The 23,318-nt window shown below is 35.1% G+C and overlaps 2 protein-coding genes across 6 annotated transcripts in view; one reads left to right on the plus strand and one right to left on the minus strand.

The window, feature by feature from the left end:
- Window positions 1–23,318, plus strand: part of NLG-5 (neuroligin 5) — a 223,498-nt gene that overhangs the window by 167,599 nt on the left and 32,581 nt on the right. For 3 of the 5 annotated variants that reach the window (XM_006561563.3, XM_006561564.3, XM_006561565.3), the window contains one exon: window positions 22,853–23,290. The exons of 1 other annotated variant lie outside the window; for it this stretch is intronic. The gene's annotated coding sequence lies outside the window, so the exon portion shown is untranslated. Of the gene's footprint in view, window positions 1–18,465; window positions 18,554–22,852; window positions 23,291–23,318 lie in introns of those variants that run through there. One more of the 5 variants, XM_016913848.2, reaches the window with a different exon arrangement.
- LOC408391 (AP-1 complex subunit mu-1) lies at window positions 14,911–16,716 on the minus strand. Its single transcript, XM_003249858.4, has 2 exons — window positions 16,548–16,716; window positions 14,911–16,201 (listed from the first exon to the last, which is right to left on the minus strand). Exon 2 carries the CDS (start codon window positions 16,180–16,182, stop codon window positions 14,914–14,916), a length of 1,269 nt encoding a protein of 422 aa, XP_003249906.1. The 5' UTR covers window positions 16,183–16,201; window positions 16,548–16,716; the 3' UTR covers window positions 14,911–14,913.

Consider the following 23,318-nt stretch of genomic DNA (forward strand, 5'->3'; position numbering starts at 1 on the left):
AGCGAATTAATAAAAACAGAATACTAACACTAGTGAAATATAAAAACTGCTTTATCTGTTTTTTTTTGTTTTTAAGAAAAATTACGAATCAATCTATTTAAAGTAAACGTAATTCTTTTTTCAAAATTAATAAAATCAATATGTGAAAAAATATTTTTAAAAAAATTAATCTCTTGTACTTTTGTTAAAATTTTTTTATATTACTTTTATGGATTATGCAAAATTTAAATAAAATGTTTGTTTTTTCTTTATGAAAAATTTGATTAATTATATATTTTTATCAAAAATCTGATACGGAATATTTTGACAAGCGGACATATAAAAAATATACGTATAATAAGGTTAAAAGATATTCATTTCATCTCTAAATTATTTTTAAACTATTTTTCATATACAAATGTACGCATTATTTAACTTTAATTAATATAAATCTCTAATATTATTATTAAAATTACCTGAATATGTATTTTTGATGACAATCTCTCGAGTGTCGAACTACGGTCACCACATATTTATTTCACAATTACATTTATATTAATTTTTATGCACACTTATTATATTTTTTCTATTATATTTCGATTATATAACTACTTGTTCACAAATTTAAAAGATAATAACACTTAATATTGAATTAATTTGATGAAAACGTCAAGAGAAAAAGGAGCTGATACTTCCGCGCACTTTCCCGTTCTTATACTGATTCGACTAACTTCGGATGTTTTCGGTTTACGAAGATTAATCGAGAAAACTCTCAAGTGACAAACTATGGTCATCATATTTATCTCACGATTACATTTATATTAATTTTCATGCATACTTATTATATTTTTTCTATTATATTTCGATTATATAATTATTTGTTCACGAATTTAAAAGACAATAACAGTTTATATTGAATAAATTTGATAAAAATGTCAAGAGAAAAATGAACTAGCAATTCTACGCACTTTCCCGCTCTTATACTTCGACTAACTTCGGGTGTTTTCGGTTTACGAAGATTAATCGAAAAAACTCTCAAGTGACAAACTACGGTCATCAAATATTCATATCAAAATTACATTTATATTAATATATATTTATATTAATTTTTATGCACACTATTATATTTTTTCTATTATATTTCGATTATATATAACTTATTCGCGAATTTAAAAGACAATAACAATTTATATTGAACAAATTTACGAAAATTAGTCGAGAAGATTCTCAAGTTACGAACTACGGTCACTACATACACTTCACAATTACGTTTATATTAATTTTTACGTACACTTATTATATTTTTCCTATTATATTTCGATTATATAACTACTTATTTGCGAATTTAAAAGACAATAACAATTTATATTGAACAAATTTACGAAAATTAGTCGAGAAGATTCTCAAGTTACGAACTACGGTCACTACATACACCTCACAATTACGTTTACATTAATTTTTACACACACTTGTTATATTTTTCCTATTATATTTCGATTATATAACTACTTATTCGCGAATTTAAAAGACAATAACAATTTATATCGAACAAATTTACGAAAATTAGTCGAGAAGATTCTCAAGTTACGAACTACGGTCACTACATACACCTCACAATTACTTTTATATTAATTTTTACGCACACGTATTATATTTTTCCTATTATATTTCGATTATATAACTACTTATTCGCGAATTTAAAAGACAATAACAATTTATATTGAACAAATTTACGAAAATTAATCGAGAAGATTCTCAAGTTACGAACTACGGTCACTACATATACTTCACAATTACGTTTATATTAATTTTTACGCACACTTATTATATTTTTCCTATTATATTTCGATTATATAACTACTTATTCGCGAATTTAAAAGACAATAACAATTTATATTGAACAAATGTGATGAAAATGTCAAGAGAAAAATGAACTAGCAATTCTACGCATTTTCCTGCTCTTATACTGATTCGACTAACTTCGGGTGTTTTCGGTTTACGAAGATTAATCGAAAAAACTCTCAAGTGACAAATTACGATCATGAAATATTTATTTCAAAATTATTTATATTAATTTTTATGCACACTATTATATTTTTTCTATTATATTTCGATTATATAATTATTTGTTCACGAATTTAAAAGACAATTTGATGAAAATGTCAAGAGAAAAGTGAACTTGTTTACGAATTTAAAAGATAATAATACTTAATATTAAACAAATTTAATGAAAATATCAAGAGAAAAATGAACTGGTAATTCTGCGCATTTTCCCATTTTCTTAAACTGATTCGATTAACTTCGAACATTTTTGATTTACGAAAATTAATTGAGAAGATTCGCAAGTAACGAACTACGGTCATTACATATTTACTTCACAAATACATTTATATTAATTTTTAATTTTTAATTTTCAATTTTAAATTTGATGAAAATGTCAAGAGAAAAATGAACTAGCAATTCTACGCATTTTCTGTTCTTATATATGATTCGACTAATTTCGGAACTTTTCGGTTTCCGAAGATCAAGAGTGCTATAGTAAGTAATGAAGTTCCCTATATGCGCAATACAATATGTGCACTAGTAGTATATCCATTTTTCTTTTTCATGTGTGATTTTTTTTTCGAATTGCGTCTTAATTTAATAAAATCTTTTTAAATTAATGAAAAATTATTAATATCTTTATCGTATTTAAACATGATAGTTTAATTTATATCTACTAAGAGAAATTGTATTTCATATATCAAGAATCATTTGTCTATATTGTTTCGAAAAGATAACAATGGTTATTCGTTTTCTCCATATTAATCCTTTGCATTTATTTTTCATTTTCTCATCAAGGTATGTTAATTTTTCTCGCTTATATCATTATTATTTGTCATATAAAAGAAAGACTTCTCTTTTATAGATCATTTATCACTTAATAATAGTGAATTGAATTGTAGGTTATAGATTTTTATTGTACGAAGTTTTTACGATTCTACAATTTTAAATTAACTGGAACAATCAGATAATCTTTAGTTTGTAATATTTATTTACAAAAAAGACTATTTTCATCGTAAAATTTATTAACGATAAGAATTTTATTTCACAATAACTTACAAGTGTAATCTAAAGTTTCTTGATAATTTAGTTCGATTGCACAAAAGAATCCAACAAATATTTTTTAAATTTATATGCTTACATGATATATTCGTATTATTGTTATTCATCTGATTTTCTCGGAAACACCATAGTTCATTATTATTAAATCTTTCTTTACATTCACACATATTTTATAATTTCTAGGTTTTTCTTCGTCAAATCGAAAGTATGTAAATTAAAATTTCACGAAAATGAGCATAAAGTAGTTAGCTGTGGTTCTCTTTTTTAGATGGCGAGCAAGTTTGTTGAACGTGACAGCACGTATTCCTGAGCTTTGTCGAAAGCGACAAAGATCTTTCCTCTTCGGTACGAGAGTAAGCTAGAGCGTACGCCGCAATGATTCGTAACTAAATGCAAATGCGTGTGGGCACTGCAGTAAATGCAAATGCAAAGAGACGTAGTCGTCGCCATCTCGACTTTAAGCTGAGCTAATGCATTCAAGTGCAACGAAAGCAACGTGGTTCGTCGACCTACCCGAGCTTCGTAAGCTGTAACCTTCGTGCAAAGTCTCAACTACGTCACTCTATTTAATTACCGTTGCTTCCGAGTGCCTCTGATAATGCGTTTAAGGGTCGTATTTTCTCTTCATGGAACTTTACCAAAGATCACGGAAACCTATTACGATACGTCGATCCGGTGGAGGATCTCCCTTCTTTTCCACTTCAATTTCTCGAACAGTACAACTTTTACACGTGAGGTTAGATTGAAGAAATTTCTACGAGAAAACTTGGGAATGTGATATTTCCTTGATAAATATTGCTTTCAATGGATTGATGGAGCGAAATGAATTAAAAGTATGATTTCTACACCTAACTATAAAAGTAAAAGTAAGTTTTTTAAAAATTTAAATAAATGAAAAAGTACCAATTTATTAATATATCATGATAACAACAAACTTATTCTTTTAGAAATTTATTGAAATAAGTAAAAAAAGTGAATGCAAAATGCAATGAAATATAATATTCCAGAACATATTTTCATAAAACATTTATTCATCATTCACTGCAGAAATTCAAAGAAAATATATTTTTATTTAAAAACAATTAGCATATTTCTGAAAATAAACGTAAGTATTCATTATTTAGAGTAAAAATATAGCCTCGTAATCTCAATATTTTTATTTTAATTATCATTGACTTGTGTTTTTAGTTACTGAAGACATATCTGATAATCATCATTCTGATCAATATCATGATCAATTTAAAAAATCATCGTGATGATCAATCCCCAATATTATCAAATTTGTTTATCATCAAAGTCAAAATTCCACTCGAAAGGGGGAAAAAATCAAAAACTTTCGTTTTTTCATTCATCGAACCGTTTATTTTAAATACTCACGTTTAATCGTTTGTTGCACAAGCTAAATTGGAAACTAACAGGGAACAATTTTCATCGACGCGACGAGCAGTACTGCGGAATTTGGTATATTTTTTTGCTCACTCTCGTCCAATCTATGAAAGAGAAAAAAAAAAGCAAAATGGAAACCAATAGATATATATATATATATATATATATATATATATATATATATATATCTATCGAAGTGTCCATAGAATACTGACGGTTATTAGCAAATTTAGTGCAAGCTAGATCCTGCCGCAATTCCCATGTTTAACGTGGACCGACACATTATTCGAGCGTAGGTAATTTGTCGACGTTTACACGCATGCAAATATACGCGGTACGTACATACGTACGTACATAGCAGGCCGCCGCAGCATTTATCTGAAGTTCGATTATCTGACAGCGTTCCTGTAATAACTAACCTGGCCTGGATGGAATTTCCACTAATCGACCATGACGGTAATGGAAATAAATGAATCCCGCCAACATTGCAACCTTTATTAGTTTCGGGACACGAGACTTCGCAGCATGAATGCGAAGCGTTTATATTTTTCCTCTTTTAATATTCAATTTGGTAAGTCGAACAAATTTTCATGTTTGAAGTACAATGTTGATACAAAGTAATTAGACAAGTCGAGGAAATTTTATTTTAAAATTTACATTTCCAATCGTATGTTATATTAAAAACGGTTCAGCGATATTTCAGATGATATAATGGAAACCAAAAGTTGAGGCAATTTAGAAAGCATTGATTCATCATTATCAGCGGAAATATAGAAGAAATTAGAAGCAATTTAATTCGTAGTATAATCGTATCCGGGTGTCGTCGCGTTTATTTCCATAACGCGTGTCGCGACGTCGCTGTGTGTTCTCCGTGTTTTGCGCTGTTGTCTCTTTCTCGTGTATTTGCACACACCGCGATACTCAAATGCATTAACTTCCCGAGTTTAACGTCGAAGGGACACCAACGTCTCCAAACTACTCTCTATTTGCATTTCCCGATGTCCGTAGCCACATTGCAACAAGGAAACGAGCTAACGTAATGAGAATGCCTTGTTGCTTCCATGATTCCCATGAACAAAATTGTTGTCCTCTTGCATTCTTGGATAAAAATTTTCTAAGACTTTTTTTGCCTTGAAATTAACAAGGATTTTTCATCTTAGTTTTTTTTTCAAATTAAAAATTTACTTGGCTTTATAAAATATTAAGATTTTACTCTACTTTTATTGGTTTAAAAGTAGAAAATAATAGAAGATTGAAAGCTGAGCATAGATTTTATATTGTGCTTTGATTTTACATCAGAAAAGCTATGTGGTTTTATGAATATTTTAGTGTGCTTTAATTAATAGCAAATTGAGAACAGCTTACAAATATTTGAAATTTTATTAAATTAGAAAGATAGATTGATTTATAGTTGAGACTCAGAAATCTTTTTGACAAATATGATATTAAATGTTAAAAAGTTAAAGTGATGAAATTTAATGAAATTTTAAGAATACAATTTAAAAATCAATCAAAATCCACGATTAAGATGATAATCCAAAATATTTTTCTTCTGTTATCTACATTAAAATTTGTTTTCTAAAATTTCAAAATATTAATCTCGAAGTCATATATAATTATTAATTCGAAAAACAACGAATCTACCAGTATCCATCTACCATTGATAATTAAAGCAACTAATTACGGAAAGAAGACGAATATAAAGAAGAGTACTATAGAATACTCATTTTCTGATACAATGCCAGCCTCCTCGTATTCTCTCGTTTGATATTCCACGATTTTAATAATAACTCTGAATGGAGAATGACTTTAAATATTATCGCAACAGCCAAATGAAAACCGTCTCGCTACGTTCCAGAGAGCGAAACGAAGAAATCACGAATAACACCAAGCCCGTATTAAAGATTGAAAAAGAGAATGGATTTCGAGGCACCGTTGCAACGTGACAAAGCATCATTGTGCTACGATGATATTTCCTTTCCCTTCGCCGAATGTAAATGCCACGAAACGGTATCTATAAATATTCGTTTCTCTTGCTAATGAGAAGCGGCGCGAAAGGTAGTACATCCTCGAAGAGGAAGGATTTGGAAGAGGATGAAGAGGGCGACCGACAGATTTTTATCGCCGCCATAACACCCTCGTCGAGAAGAGGCATCCCCGCGATCATAATGCCATTTGCATGGGAAAATTGAAATGTTAAAATGCAAATGGACGCGTGCAAATCACCAACTAAAATGCAACACATTTTTCGAGCAGCCATGGAGATCTTTCGCGAAGCGTTTTCGAGGCTGAATGACCGTGTCTCGAGAGAGAATTGCACGGAAGGAATTAAATAGATTGTAACGGAATCTCCAACAGACATTTTCACAATTATTTTACAATTCTTCCCTGTGGATGAAAATGAAAAATCTAACAATTTCCAAAACCAATCGTTCAATTAGAATTACAAACGACCGTACCAAGAGAATAAAAACACCGACTGGACGACGTAAATCCTTGGTGAATCCATGGAAATCCTTGAATTAAGCGGCCCCAACGTGACGAATGCGTTGGAGATTATTTTTCGAGGCAGCTAGCTTACCGAAAGAAAAAAAACGAAGCCACCCTTCGAGACGCATCGATTCGTGGAGAGCGGAAACGGTTCGTGGAACGTAATTTGCAATCGGATGTCGAAGATCCTGGAAGAGCAAGAAAACAAGAAAACCCGATTGGCTGGGAGCCAATGACGGATCCCGCGGTCTTTCTAAAAGGAGCGTCGTTTTGTCACCCTTGTCAGCCCGTGGAACAGACACGGGGCTCGTCTATCGTGGATGCTTAACACCCACCACGCCAGAAATTCTCTTCTTCTCCGCGTTCTTCTTCCTCCCCTTTTTTCCCTCCCTCCCTCCCTCCCTCCCTCCCTTTCTCCCACGGAAAGAACGAGGATAAATCACGGCGGGGCACGCGATTTGCGGCCTCGCCTTTTCCCAAATGACTCCGGTAAATGCCGGTTTTTCCGAGGAATCCGGGTAATTCGGGAATCTCGTTTCGAAGCTCGAGCCGGCCCTCTTCGCTTTTCTTCGCTTTTCTACGTGGCCACCACGGTACACACTATCTCCTGAGTTTCTGACCCCTTTCTATCGATCGATAACGAGCTAGAGAATTTCTCCGTGTCGTTCGCATGCATTTTTACTCGGCATTCTTCCTCGCGGGAGAGGAAGAATCTCTAGGAAAGGAGGAAAATTGCCAGTGATTCTGTCCTTCTTTTTTTTCTTACGTTCTGAGATATCGTGTGCAACGGCATTCGTATTATGTTAGATTGTTGTGTCGAAATTGTATTTAATTAAAGATATGAATGGACAGCATTTTTTATCATTCGTGAAAATGAAAATTAATTTTACGATTGGTAATCTATCGATGAAATTTACTCGATTTGTTTATAATTTAATTTAATAAGATTTGGGCTTTTAATTTTTTCGTGGGAGTGCATTAGACTGAATGGCTGAGAAATCAAAGGATTGGCTTTTTTAAAAAGATTTGTTTAGAAGAGATTTTAAATATCTGAATTTTCCGATATTATCGTTTATGATTGGAATATCTCACTGCAATTTTGTTGTTTTTTTTTTTCTTCAATATCATTTGATTTGATCAGCATCGTCACTGTCATTGATCAGTGAAATAACTCGTTTTCAATTAGATATATCGTTTGCCACGATAAATATGTAATTTATCGATTCCTTCAATCAACGAGACGAGCGAATATCGCCAATCAAACACAGCGAAACAATTTAAAACTCGCAATTTAATCATAAATCAAAATATTTTTCAATCCTTTATCGTTTATCATTTTACGTCGTACATCGAAAAAAAGTAACAAACAATTCGATTTATAAAATTTTCTCTCATCCTAAGAGCCTTTTTTCTGTAAAAGCCTTCCTTCTGGAAAAACTTTGGAAACGTGATACAAATCGCAATTAAACCGTAGCGCACAGTTAATTAGAAAGGTGTGGAAGGAAAGGGTGCCGGTGGTGCACGGATTCGACAAAAAACTTCAACTTGGATGCGGATCTCTGCTGTAATCGAGTGGCAGAAAATTAGGGAGTTGGTTTTCTTTCGGGCGTCGCGGCAGGGAAAAGGGCCATCGTTTTTTCCTCTCCGACCGTTTTCAAGGCGGTCGTCCCGTTTTCTTTCGCCGGCACAACCACCGTTCTGCGAAGGCGAATTCTTTTTTCGGCCGGATCCCTGTAATTCCAGTACCAGTGTATCTCCGCAATCCAGGGAAACCGCGCCCCGTTTCCCTCCGATTTTACACGCCCAAGCACGCATGTATAAACTCCTTTCATGCCGCGGCAAACCGGCAGAGCCCGCGTTTTCAACCTTATTCCAACCCCGTTTTCAAACTTAAACGTACGTATACTTTTATTTATCACGGGGCCGTGGAAAACCCGGGTGTCCTCCTGAGAATCTCGCGAAATGAACGTCACTTAATTTACGCGCTGCCTGATGCTTTGATACATATTTCCCACCGCTTGTCCCAGTTCGTCGAGCTTACTCCCAAAGACGATTTAAACTTGCCTCTCTCTCTCTCCTTCTCCCTTTCTCTTTCTCTCTCCTTCTCCCTCTTTCTCTCTCCCTCTCCCTCTCCCTCTCTCTCTTTCTCTCTTCTTCTCCCTCTTTCTCTCTCCCTCTCCCTCCTCCCTCTCTCTTTTTTTCTCTTCTCTTTTCTTCTCTTCTCTTCTCTTCTCTTCTCTTCTCTTCTCTTCTCTTCTCTTCTCTTCTCTTCTCTTCTCTTCTCTTCTCTTCTCTCTCTCTGTGGCAGAAACGTAGTCTGCGACGTTCCAATTCCGTTCATTTGTCGTTCACGATTATTATTAGACGTTTGCAACATGAGATTTCGCGTTAATGGAGAGATCGAAATCGAGTTACTTAATTAAATTAGCGAAATAAGTAATCGACAAGGTGGTTACGAAAATGTGACTTAAATCGATTTAATTTAATTAAATTATCGAATCGATATTTTTGCGTATCAATCTCCAAAGATATTTCATGAATGTATCAACACTGCGTAAAAATAGGTGTTTAAGAATTTTTATTTTTGCCAAGAGTTTTCCATTACTCGACTGCAACTTTCAAAGTCCATCCACGCGGATCGATATAAACCCGTCTGATATTTATCGCCCTCAGCTTTCTCAAATATTCCTTCCACGCCTTTGATGTTTTCGAGGGGGAGAATGATAATGAAATTCGTGCCTTTTCTTTTCAACGATGGAAAAGAGGAAGCGTTGAATGGTAACTGTGTGTTCTTCGCGAAAGAGCGAGAAAGAGAAGAGGTTTGGAAAATCGGAGGTGTATTGAAGTCTCGACGGATCGCCATTAATCACTGGTTGTTTTGCCGAGGCCGCCTTAACGCGCTATCTCGGACCCTAAAATGCCGTTACGACGTCGAATTTTGTGCAAAGTACCGAGAAAAGGAGGATATTACCACGCTTAACTGCTCCGCTACCCGCCTCGAGGCTAGTATCATCGCGCACAACAGGATTATTAAGAGAAGAATACAATAATGAAATATTGGTTTCGTATTCAGAAAAGCGGCGATTACACAAAACGAACGAGCCGATTTTCATTTCAAAAATGATAAATAAATCAGGATATGGATCGTTTCTTACAGACTTAACTTTTGCGAGTTTTATCTTGACAGTTAAAAGAAAAAGAAAAGTACGCATAAAAGAAAGAAGACGTGTACACGTCTCTTGCCAATCCTCAACGTGGCTCAACGATATGATAAAGAAAAAAAATGTAGAATAAACAAGCAGCAAACTTTTGACACTCTTAGATTCGCGAGATGGTGTCACTTACCACCGGGGACCTCGCCTCGCGTTCTTCCACTTCCGGCGGAAACGGATGGCTTTCGGAGGATTCAAAAGCGGAGGATGAGTATTTCTGACGCCTGTAACTTGGCGCCAACGCTTGGTACACAAGGAGCATAAACTCGAGTTGAATTACGAATGGCAAACTCCTCTGGAACGTGTATCTCCCCCGAATGTATACAACGTCGGAAGTTATATCCGTTTTCAGATTCATATTTCTGTAATTCAATGGACGGTGGAACGGAATTTTAAACGGCATTGGCAGACGTCGGTATGTTATTCGGTCGAAATTAAGTCTGAAAATTTGGTGAATGGTTTGATTCGTTTAACAATGGAACGAACTATGTTATACCATCTCGTGGTATATTTCTTGCGCGAGTCAAGGGTTCGATTTAAGGGTTCCATTTCGCGAGGAGAGAGAGAGAGACGAGAAAGTGCTTACGGAAGAGGACAAATTTAATTCCTCTCTTGCCTGTGTACTTTGCCCGATCGTTTTCGAGAGTTAAAGATTTCTATTCAATTTTCTTTCCCCGGAATTTAAGCGAGAAAGTTGGGATAGATAGGGTTTGCAACTTTACCCTGTTTGCGCTTGCTAGTTTGTACGAATTTACTTGGACTTGTACGTACAAACAGTTGTCGAAACTGTTGGAATGTTTATCATTAATCAATGCATTACCAACTGTTTACTTTTTGGACTTCGAGATTGTAACTCTTTCAGGATCTTTTCGTTAAATTATTGTTAGCTACATTTTACAAAAAATCACATTGCAATCTTTACATAAATTATCAAGTTTTTAAATTAAATTAACCTTTCCACTATAAAACAAAATGTTACGATACTTTCAAACCAATCTTCAAATAAAATATTATTAATATTTCAAGAAACTTTTTTAAAGATCGTTATTAAGAAACTTCGAAGATTTCTCTTATTTAAATTTAAAAATTTAAACGTTAATTTATCCTCCAATCAAAATTCATTATCCCCTAATTATATTTTCTAAAACGAGATCAATCCATCAATCGATTCGGTTCGATCGTAAATCTTTTCAAGACGTTTGCTAAATGACGCAAAACATCTCCCTCGTATCATTCAGCCCTCCAACTACCTCGATCTTAAGGACGACAATCTCTTCCTCCAAATCTCTGACGGTTTCTCAGACCAGCCCCCGATATCCCCTCGGGAACAAGCGAAAACTTGGGCCGCGTTACATTTTTTTCCCGCCCCGTGCTATAAATCGCACTTTTATTCCTCCCCCGACGTATCCAGTCGAGCTGACAGTTATATATACATCAGCTCCGCCAAGTTTTAATATCCTGCGGCGTAGACGACCAGACGTCTGGCGTGGATCTCGCGACAGGATCTCGGATGCAACTTTTAAATCGCCAGAATCGGTGTGCGCGTCGTCCCACGGGCGATTCCACGAGCCCGATCGAGGGGCCGATATTACTCGAGACGTGTGCAACCCCTGGGGATCGCGCGCCGTTCCTTCTCCAGATCTGATTTCCTCAGTGAATTTGCTTTTTCTATTAGCGGAACCGTTGCGTTTAGGCGAAACAGGGACCGTGAAACCGGACCAGCCTCTCTCTCTCTGTGATTCGAGATCGATTACGCGTCGTAAGTAACTCTCGAGAGATACTTTTTCGGAGAAATAAATGATTGTCGAACGTGAAAATAATATTCGAAGGAATATTTTTGGTCACCTTTCGTTAATTCTTTAGGATGTGAATATGTTGGAAATGTTAGATTAAGAGAGATTGAAAAATAATTTTCACCGATATTCGTTCGTTCGTTTGTTTCTCGATGGAAAATATGAACTTTGAACGTTTAAATCTGTAAGACTTGATGCGATACTTTTGTCAAGTATGCAATATATGTTTCTTCCTCTCGTTTCTTTTCCCTGGAAAATCTCAAAGCCTGCGAAGAAAGGCTTTCGAAATTTATACATCGATACATCTGAACGCCACGATAATAGCTCGCAACCATATAAATTACCCTTCTGATATAATAAAGTATTTATATTTAGATCTCCAAGCATCCATGCGGCGCGATTCGATAAGCTGAAAATTGCTACCGCCTGCGGAGAACTTGCGGAGAATACGTTAACCTTTATTGATCTGATCTCGAAGGCTGTAATATGTATCTATATATATATATATATATAGATATACAGAAGTAGTGTACAAAGTGTGCAGATAGTGAAAAAGAATGATTTTTAAAAAATATAATAAATATACGAACGTTAGAAAAATATCGTTTGAAACTTGTTTGGCCATTTCATTCTATTATCTCGATTACTTGTCTTGAAAATTTTGCTCAAATCCTTAGCAAAATAATTCGAGATAGATTTTAAATTCTATTACGTAAAACGCGCATATATAAATCCATCTCGTGGAAGGAAAATTCCGGATAACCGTAAATACGTGGCGATCCGGTGTTGCGAATCGATATACATAAATTGTATATGTAAAATGGCGAGAGAGAAGGGAAAAAAAGAAAATGAGAGCTGATGCATCTCTGGATTATTTATTACCTCGGCTAAGAAATACGTCTAAATCACGAATCTTGTATCATAAATACCGTTACTAAGATGTGTAGGTGTAAAATAGCTATGGGTATAAATCAACCACTAGAACTCGCATATAAGAATATTCTAACCGAGATAAGAGTATTATCAGTTCTAATGCATAATACATAACGTGTAACGAAACCATTTTGCACAACTTTGTCAATATTCCGTTCACGATAACCATGATGGTTAAGAAAGAAAAAAATTCCTCAAAAATTACGACGAATAAATATAAAGAATTTCTTTGGGAAAATGGGCTGATCTCGTAGGATTTTCGATCCTCTTTTCATCCTTTTCCGTTACTCGTACACTCCAATCCATAAGTATGCGATTATTTAGAACGATCGATGTGATCTCATAACATTTAACAGTATTAAATTAAATAATTTATATATCCAAGTTGCACTACAGAATCATTAAAACAAAATAGTATGAAAAATTTACGAAAATTTTCATATAAAAGTTAAAACGAAAAGAAAATATTAGCTGAATGAAATAATGGAAAAATAAATATAATTCGAGACTTAGTAAACGATGTATAACTTTTTATTATTATTAATAATATCAAATGTTTATCGGAGAAAAAATATTGAACAAGGTAATAAAAATTTACTGGAATTTCACGACCGATTAACTCTTTTCAAACAACAATCGTTATTAAAAGGATTGTCTATCCACGCACTTATGGACAAGAGTGTACACTCGAGCTCGTTGTATCTCGAAATTCCTTGCAGGACCGGCAATTTCCATAAAATTATTACACGCCCTGCACACCACCGAAATTTGCATAGCGTGACCGTGTCGGTGGAGCGCGAATAAAAAAGGCCCGCTGCGTTTCGCTCTAATCGGGTTTCCGTGTTCTACCGTCTCTCCGCACGATTCAACCTCGTTCTATAGTGGAATATTTACCAAGCTTTCGAAGGGGGAGAATCGAGACCGACTGGTCCTCTCGTCGAATCTCTACCACCATCTTCGATTGCCTTGAAAAGCTATCGGCCGAATTCGTGATATATTCTTTTTTGCGAGTAGTCCCAGTTTCACGGGCAGGGAGAACCTTTCAAGTTGGAATGACTTCCGCCCAACTCGACGGCCTGGTTTATTTCGAATATACCTCGCGAATGTAGATTTTATCGAGGGTTGAATTAGGTGGGTAGAATGAAATAGAGCAGAGGAGGGAAAATGGTTCTATTTATTGGGATATTGATGTTTCTCTCTGAAATATATTTTTCCTTTTTTTCTCCTGCTTGATTGTTGTACGATAAATTTTATTTTTTTGATTTTGATTTCGAGTCGTTTAAAAATATCGAACGATTTTGAAAATCGTTTATTCGAGGAAGATAAATTGGGTAAATTTAAAAATCTATATGGTGTTCGATATTTAAAGCGTATTACGATAATGTAAATATGAGAAAAAAAGAAAAATTTCTAAATAAACGAAATGAAATGAAGATAAAAGATAAGGTGAGAATAATAAAACATGGATAATTTCTGTTAAAAATTTAATGCATCTTTTGAGTTTCTTAAGTTACTAATACATGGTTTATAATAATATTATTATTTGTCATCGTGATTGATGTACAATAATAATTCAGATTTTAATACTATTAAAGTTTAAATTAGTAAACAGAAAAAAGTCTATTAATTCGTTACAATTAACAATTCCATGAAAACATTCAAACATTATAATTTCCGATATATTTACAATTATTTCCTTTATATTTCGATTATTTATTATATACTATATTATATGCTATAACCCCTGTATATGGAAAATATGATTTTTTTATTTTTAACAAACGTTTATTGAAAGAAATATACAGTTAATAAATTAAGTACTATGCATTTCCATATATGGTATCATAATATATGGTATCATAAAAGGAGATTATTGTAAAAGTCTCTAAAAGTGTAAAACTGCAAAAAAAAATATTGCAATTACACTACTTCCGTTAAATAAAATCCAATAATGAAAATCTATTTCTCAATACTGTGAATATTAATTTTATATTCTATAGAATTTTTCTTTCTATTTAATTTGTTCTCAATTGATAATCCCCATTCTGTGTAATATACCTCACCCATGGTAGCGCTTGGTATCCACTTTTCTCAATGATCTTTAAATAACGCACTTGTATCCCAGAAGTAGTGAAATATGGAATTTCAAATTTAACTTGAATCGGTGGTTTTCCTTCCACATCTTCCCCAACAACAGATGGTAGACCAAAGTGTGCTCTCATTAAATATTCTTTACCACCAGGGAATGACTTGATGAACCAAGTTATTGCACTCTGCTCTGGTGAATATTTAACACTGCCAATAGTAGTCTTAAATTTAGGAGAATCTGCATCATTGGGCACTGGAATCACTATTTCTACATTATTGGCCGTAGAACGCCTTTTAAATTGTGATCTTGCCTTTATCATGTATTCTACTCTGCTGTGAGCATGTCGTTCGATGACAGATTCAATCCATATCAATGGTTTTACATGTGTATTCAATCTGTAAGACATTAATTCGAACTCTCCGTCAGGAGGAATAAAAGAAATTGTTCTATCGTTTTCAAATCTAGATAATCTGACGCACTGATGAAATTTCACATCCTCCAATTCAACCGATTTAGACTTTCCACGTCCTGTAGATTCGAATAAAACTTTATCGTTTAATCCAAGTCTTAATTCCGGCATTCCGGATAAATATACTCTCATTTTTATGGCACCAACAATTTCAGAGCTCAAAACATTTCCATTAGCATTCGCTAAAAGATTCACCGATTCTATTACATCTAGGAACACTTCGTTTTTACGGTATTTTATACCTTCCGATCTCCAAGATACAGCATTAGTCACAGCCATAGGAATTCGTGGTTGAATTTCGAGTTTGTGTCCTTCTTGAGTTATATATTCCTGTAATATCTTGCTGTCTGTAGTTTGCGGATATCCAAAATCTATTAACTCGTCTAAAAGTTCATAAATAACAACAAAATTGTCTCGTATGCTTTCTTCTTCCAATTCTTTGAAATATTCTTGCATCACTTGCACTAGTTTATGCAAGAATACAAATACTAAGGAAATGTTTGCATTCTTTTTTGTAGTTGACACAATATACAAATTATTGTATTTTATATATGCATATGTACATTCAGCAGTTTGAATAATAGGAGTAAGATTGCCTTCCTCTTCTCTTTCCATTACAAGAGGCATAAATTTCTCTATAACACCCGTTTCTATGTCTCCACGATAATTTCGTGAAATTAAAACTTTACCCTTTACGTCTAAAATATATATCGCAGATGTCGACATTTTGAAGAAGTAATATATACTGGAATGGAAAACCGAACCATTATTCCAACGAATCAATCTGTTATTTAATATTTTTTTAATTATATTAAAAATTAGAACGAGTGATAAAATTATTTCATAAACCGTATGCCGAAAACATATAATGGAGGTTATGTTATCAAACAAAAATAAATAAATTAAAGAACGAAAAATTAGATGTTGAAATGAAAATTCACGATTCACGAAATTTATATCAAAACATTAAATATAAAAAATTTAAATGAACAAATAAAAAGAGAATCCATAGAAAAACAATTTGACAAGATAAGTCGAGGAAAAGGAATGCGAATTTTTGGAAAAAATGCGCCGAATATATCAGTACTTACGTGTTCTTCCAATCCCTTAAGTAAAATTAATCCTTTGGTTATTTACAACAAAACTTCTTTTGTGTAAGAATAATAAAAGAGATTTTATTGACAAAAGTGCCCTCCCCTCCCAGTTGCCTGATTGCCACTGTGGACCGCCCTGAAGTTGCTCGGTACGAAGCATAATCGAAGCGCATGCGTAGCTAACTTCGCGATGGATATCGACCGGTTCTTTTCCGCATCATTCAAACATTTTATACGTGGCAATATTTAATGGCAGCTATTTTTTTGAATTTTAGAACGCGCTATCGTTTCGATTTTATTGCTACAATAAAAAAGATAATTTAACAGTCTCGGAAAGAAAAAAGTGACAACTGATAAACGCTGAATCGACGAATTGTAAAATTCATGCCGATTCTAAATCAAATTATTAAACTTTCGCTCCGTTGACTCGTATTATTTTTCACGGTGTAACATCGCCATGTAAAACTGCAATAAAATTTCCTTATAGAAATGCATACTCGTAATTCCAATTATCGTAAATTTTATATTTGATCATTTCGCTTCATCAAACACTTTATCTTTTATAACTTTTAATTACAATATGAAGATTTACAATCAATTTAATTTTTATTCAAAAATCAATCTGTTCAATTATCAATTACTTTAATAGTAAATTTTAACACTTTAACTTAAGAGAAAAACACGCATAGGTTACGACAACACACTTTTCATATTTTTCAAAACGAAGAAGAATTTTTCGAAGAGGGCGTTATAAAAGTAACGTGAAGAAAAAAAAGAAATTTTTCAGGTTCACGAATTCCAGCGTTACGCGCGCATTGGCCATCGGTGTTACGTAATAAAAGTATAGTGCATCGAAGTAGGCAATTGTTCGACACAAAAGCGCATCGATGGCCCTATCGCGCTGCTGTGCGCTTGGCTATAAAGTATAAAAGGCTGTGGGAGAGGTGATTGAACTTCGTTTGACTGCATGGACTTTGAAAGGAGGGCGGAAAGTAGAAGATGACGTGGGGCGCCAATCGGCAGCTGTTAGTTCTTCCTCGCCGTGAAACTGCGTGATCGGGGCCCTTTCAATTTTAATTAAACTGTAATTTACGATGTCGTTGCGTTCGCGCCATTGAAGCATAAAAGCGTGACTCGAAACGTTAAGGGGAGCTCGAGAGGAAAAAATCCTCTTCTCCTTTATCTTTCTGTTTTAAAATTTAATATCTAACATTTCGCGAAATGATATTTTCGAACATTCTAAGAAAAAAAAGAGAGAGAGAGAAGATGAAAAAGAGTTCGAGAAAAAGAAGGATAAATGAGATTGATCGAAAAACGCTGCGTTCGCGTTTAAAAATCCGTGCAATCATTACATTTTTACGATAAGGTAATTACGATAACGCTGGGTCGAGTATTTTCGTGCGTTAACCAATCTTTTTCAATGTTTCATTCGAAAATAGAGAGAGAGAGAGAGAGCAACGTGGGCGTGTGGAGAAGGAAACTGCTGAGCGAGGCTCGTCAATGAAATCAGAGATGGAATGGAAACCGTAGTCGATCGCAAACGGACAAATGTATTTGCGCAATAGACGGACAAATATTGTTTCCTCGTTCCTCGCTAATCGTTAACTTCGAGATCGTTTATCCCATCGATTCTCGGCCGTCTGCATCCGGCAGCAAGCGGAGCTTGGAATATTTACCCGGCCGTGATCGACTCGTCCTCGAAATCGCGCCACTGTTTGCGCCAAATTCCGCGAGAAATTCCATTGTAATTGAACGGGACCGTCTCTCGATTATAAAGTCAAATCATAGGATAAGGAAGAAACGAAGGAAGAGAGATAGCATCGGTATATAGCCGGGAGAAAGTGCATTTTCTCTTCTTTCTTCGTTCTAATTTTTTTTCTTGCTTTCTTTCAGACGTCTTCCCTGCCAAGTTTTTCCTTCGTCTTGATTTTCTCCTTGCTTGAGAAATAGATATGGAAGGTGGAGGTACGAACGAACGATCGATACGAAGATGAGAGAATAAGGTGTGATTATTTTTACGAAACGTGAATCTCTTATTCAATCGAAACTCTTAATATAAATACATTTCTCGAACATATAAATAAACAATCGGATACAACGATCTCGATTATCTAATTAAAAAAATCTATATTCTTCGACGAATGCATTTTCTAATCTACTGTGTTGCAACATCAGTAAGAAGATTCAAATCAAAATTACCTTTCGTAGAAATCCTTTTTAAGCGTCGTACAGTTGTTGATTCAGATTTAATTGATTTGCCGATTGAAACTTTAAAGAGACGAACAATTTCTTAAACCAATTTCTTGGAAGATTATTATTATTATTTTCAGAGATTGTGACTTGATCTATCGATTGGCTTTCGATCCTTATATGCATAATTTGAGGATTGTAGATACAGTTTTAAAAGTATAATTCGATCTTTTAAGTGTTTGTAACTGGAGGCTAAATAACCTGATTTTATTTTGTTTAATAAGACTTATGTTTACAGTAGATTTTTCATAAAACATCGAACGTAATCGGATATTTCTGCGATCAAATTAGATGATCGTATTCCATCTATGCGAGTAGATCGATCATCGTTTATATCTTATTTCGATCTTTCGGCTTCGAACATTTACAATTATATATCTAAACCGTTTAAACTTCCATCGAATCAAGATCGTATACATTATCGTAAACATTATTCAGAAGCACAACAATTATTCTCGACCATTCTTTCGTCTCGCCACAATTCCTTTCTCCCCGAGTCAGCTTCAAATTTCCTCGCACAACTACAATCTCCTCCTCCCCCTATTCTCCTTTCTTCCCTTGTTTCTCCGGGCTTTGCGCCATTTTGTCGCTGTTTCTTTCCGCCTTTATTCCCCGACGTGCACGCGGTCGCAAAGCAATCCCGCCGGTTCTCGGTCTGTCGATTCCCCCGGATGAAACGTCAATCCCAAGATAAAGTGGCGGAATACGGGGTGCAAGGATCTCGCGGTTGTGTTACGCGCGCCACCCTCTCCCTCCCTCCTAGCGAAGCAAACGAGAGGGTTGAAAGTTAGAGCTGCCCAGGGAATCCGACGCGACCGATAATTGAGAGTCGGAATTAAATTAGCGGGGAACTTCGATTCCTCGACTTGGCTCGCGTCCCCTAGGATCGAGACGCCTCGATCCTGTTTGCCTCGATCAAATCGTTACATCGAAATGTCGCCTCTCCCAGCTTCGACGTCCCGCTGATAATCTCTATGGGAGGGCAATTGAATCGAAGGGGTTGGACGAGGATTAACTCGCGCGTTTTCTTTGGATTTTCGTGCGTTTTTTTTTTTTTGAAAATTGGAAATTTGAATCTTTTATCTTTTTTAATATAGAATAAAAATATAGAAAAATTGATGATGCTTGAAGTAACATTGCGAAAGAGAGGCATATGATTTATTTATGAAAGAAGAAGACTTTAATCTTCTTCTAAAAGATTACGAATCCAAACAATTCTACGAGATTTAAAAATTTTCTTCGTCGGATACATTTTTTTAAATGACTTTGCGAAGGGAAGTAGTTCTTTAAAATGTTGATATACGATTTTTCTTTGCCGTTTTATAACACTTGAAATTAAAGTTACCGCCGGAACAGGGTAACCTACGTTACGCTAGGAAGTTGCAATTTCTGTTGAATTTCAGCCTCCTGTGCATGTTTACCTCTCCCTGTTGGTTTACCGTGCGTGATTACCGTGTTATACTTTTTTCACAAAGTTTAAACGTTTAAATATTAAAAAGGTACACGTAATTATTACACAATTAGCGTATTAATTTTCACGTAAATAATAAGATCCGCTTGAGAAATAATAATAATAGACCAACCACTTTGTAACTGCGAGTTAACTTAACGTGGAAACGTGTTTTTCTCTTTTTTCTTCCCCCGCCAAAATTCGCTTTGAGGGGGAATGAACCCTTATGAGCTTAATACCCCGACGCAGTTACATGTTCCCCCCCTTACAGTAAGAATTCCCTTAAACCTATCAAAGCTTTCACCCGTGTCCGCTTTATACGCGTATTTTTCAAGAAAACGAGGAATCATTAGCCCGATCTCCACCACGAAGGAGATTGTTTTCGCGGAGCATCAAAGAGATTGTTCCGTTCTTTTGGCTGGCTGGGAAACGGCGCCGGGCTTCTTTAAAGAAAAATCCATTAGGATTCTCAAAGAGACTATTCCCTCTCTACGCGCGTAACGTTCCAGATATTTGCATACGTTCAAGCTTAACTATTTAATGGTAACGAATGAAAAAAGGAAGAGAGAGAGAGGAGAAATGTTGGAGCTCGATTAAATGAGAAAATTGTAGGAACGGTATCGCACGGCTCGAATACACGGCTTCCTTGTTAAACGGGAACGAGACACGCGACATTTTCTTTTTATCGGCCGACTTTTAAGAAGCAAGCTCGCGTTTAAAAGGATCGAGAGCGAGAAGTTATGTGTTAACGATAAACTTGACAAATCGTTTCGTTAGCGGCATGAATAACGATTTCGAATCGTGTTCTCGCGCCCTCGATCATTCTTTACACTCGAATCCACCCTTAACCGTGGCTGGTACGCGTGCTCTTATCTTCGAGTCTCGATGGCCACGCGATAATCACCCAGTTCTTGAACTTTTTCTTAATAGTTATAAATAATTTTTGTAAATTATTTTGCGACAGGTAGCTGATTAATTTAGGGAATGGGAAAACCGAGATTCGGGATTAGAGAGTAATTTTCACTTAAATTTTTATATCCTTTTCAATTTTCATTTTATCAAGGATAAAAGAGTTTATTGTTATTTTAGAATTTGAAGGGAGATCTTCAATGAAAAAGAATAGATTAAAAAAAATTCAATTTTAAAAATTGTTGTTCCTTTTGTTTTGTTTTATTAGGGGAAAAATTGGCTCTTTATTTAAATTATATCGTACTTTAATAATTTCAAAGTAAAATTAAAAAGAAGAACGAAATTTAATTCGGTCGAAAGCTTTTATGAAATCCCCTGTAAACCTATTTTATACGAGGGTTCATCGTAATTAAAATAACGATTCAGTTAAAATTCACTCGCCGTTGGACCGCGGATCGTTTAAAACAATTAATAATTTTTGCACAACGTAAATTTCAATTTTCATTTATCGATACACGTCTAATAAACGAGTTACGTTCCATGTTTCCCTTCAAATTTAAAATTTTTTTTTTCTTCGTCAAAATGTTACAAAAAAATTTCAATCTGATTTCTAAATTACGAAAATCAATTTTGTCTAATTGATATTCGCAAAAAACACAAAATAATTTGTGACGCTGCTCTTCTTAGTTAAAGTATCTTATCTGACATTTATTTATTTTTCAAAATAAATTTGAGATATTTAAATTTTCGTGTAACTTTAATTTCCAAGTAAGATTAAGAACACATGTTATCTCATTTTGCAAACTTCAATTTGACAAAATTATTATATTCATAGAATACAAATACTTTATAAAATTATCTATCTAGCTTAATTTCTCCAAACAAGGTGAAAAAATTTCAAATTTCCACGTTCTCGAATATTTCAATTAACCAGAATATATATTCGTTATAATATTCGATCAAGAATGAAAAAAATTCAAATCGCTAGGAAGAAAGATGAAGCGTATATACAGGGCAATCTTGCTCTTTTCGCTCGTCCAATCTTCTGCCACGATCCCTGGCCAGATTGTCCGCCTTAAAGATTTATCTCGAGATTAACGCGAGAGGCATGGCAGGCATATTCCATGCCTATACCCGAAACGTTATTAACTCGAGTCTCTCGGCCAAGTAGAACGTGGATACACGCCTCGAGTTTCATTTCAGGATCGCAGCACGCGTGTGTTTACATTGCGAGTCCGAAATTGTCCGATCGAGGGGAGGAAAAACGGAAAGGAAAAACGAAAGAAACCGGAGATTAGAAATGCATGGGCAATTGAAAAGGAATTGATCCGCCTCGAAGAAACTTGCTTTTCTACCTCCATCTTCTCCTTGACCAATCGTATACCTGCCTCTTGAACTCGAAGATATATTTGAAATTGTTCGACAACTAAATATTCCCATTATCGAAGTAAATATTATTCGGGAATACCGTTTCGTGGTTGGATCAAATATTATTTACCGTTCGCGAATATATTATCGAAAATTGAAGTTATCGAAAATATTGGCTTCGATATTATTCGAAAGAAAAAATCTTTATATATATATGATTCTCTAAAGAATCTGCTTATTCTATAAATATTACTATATTTATTTCTTGTTAAAAACGAACGAAACGATTCAAATATCTCACATTTGTCCTTCTTTCCCTTTTCAGATCGCTCGATATTAATCGGGGAACGGCCTTTCTTCCAGCTGCAGAAGGACGTATCCAGAGCCGAATACGGGAGGACGAAACTGTTGGAGGGGAACAGGGCGAAAGTATTCGGGGCTGGACCCGTGTTTCCCTTGGAAAGGGAAGGGAAGGGAGGCGGATGTTTTGAGTGCAATTTAACTTGCACCGTGGAAAGGGGTTAGGAGAGGAGGGGAGTTGGAGGTGGAAGGAAAGAGGGAAAGGAAGCGGGTGTGGACGGGCGAGTCTCGCCGCGGGGCACGCGAACTGCCAACCACTCGTAGGGACGCTTTGCATAACGAAGTTACGAAACGATTCGTCGCCGGGGAACCCGCCGTTCCATGGCCTTGCGAAACAGCTCGGGACACCGCAACGCTGATTGAAAATACCTCGAACGTTGTGTCGCTCCCGGTGACGGCTGAGGTACGTCACGATTCAATCTTCCCAGCTT

The sequence above is a fragment of the Apis mellifera genome, linkage group LG9, assembly GCF_003254395.2.
Source record: "Apis mellifera strain DH4 linkage group LG9, Amel_HAv3.1, whole genome shotgun sequence".
NCBI lineage: Eukaryota > Metazoa > Arthropoda > Insecta > Hymenoptera > Apidae > Apis > Apis mellifera.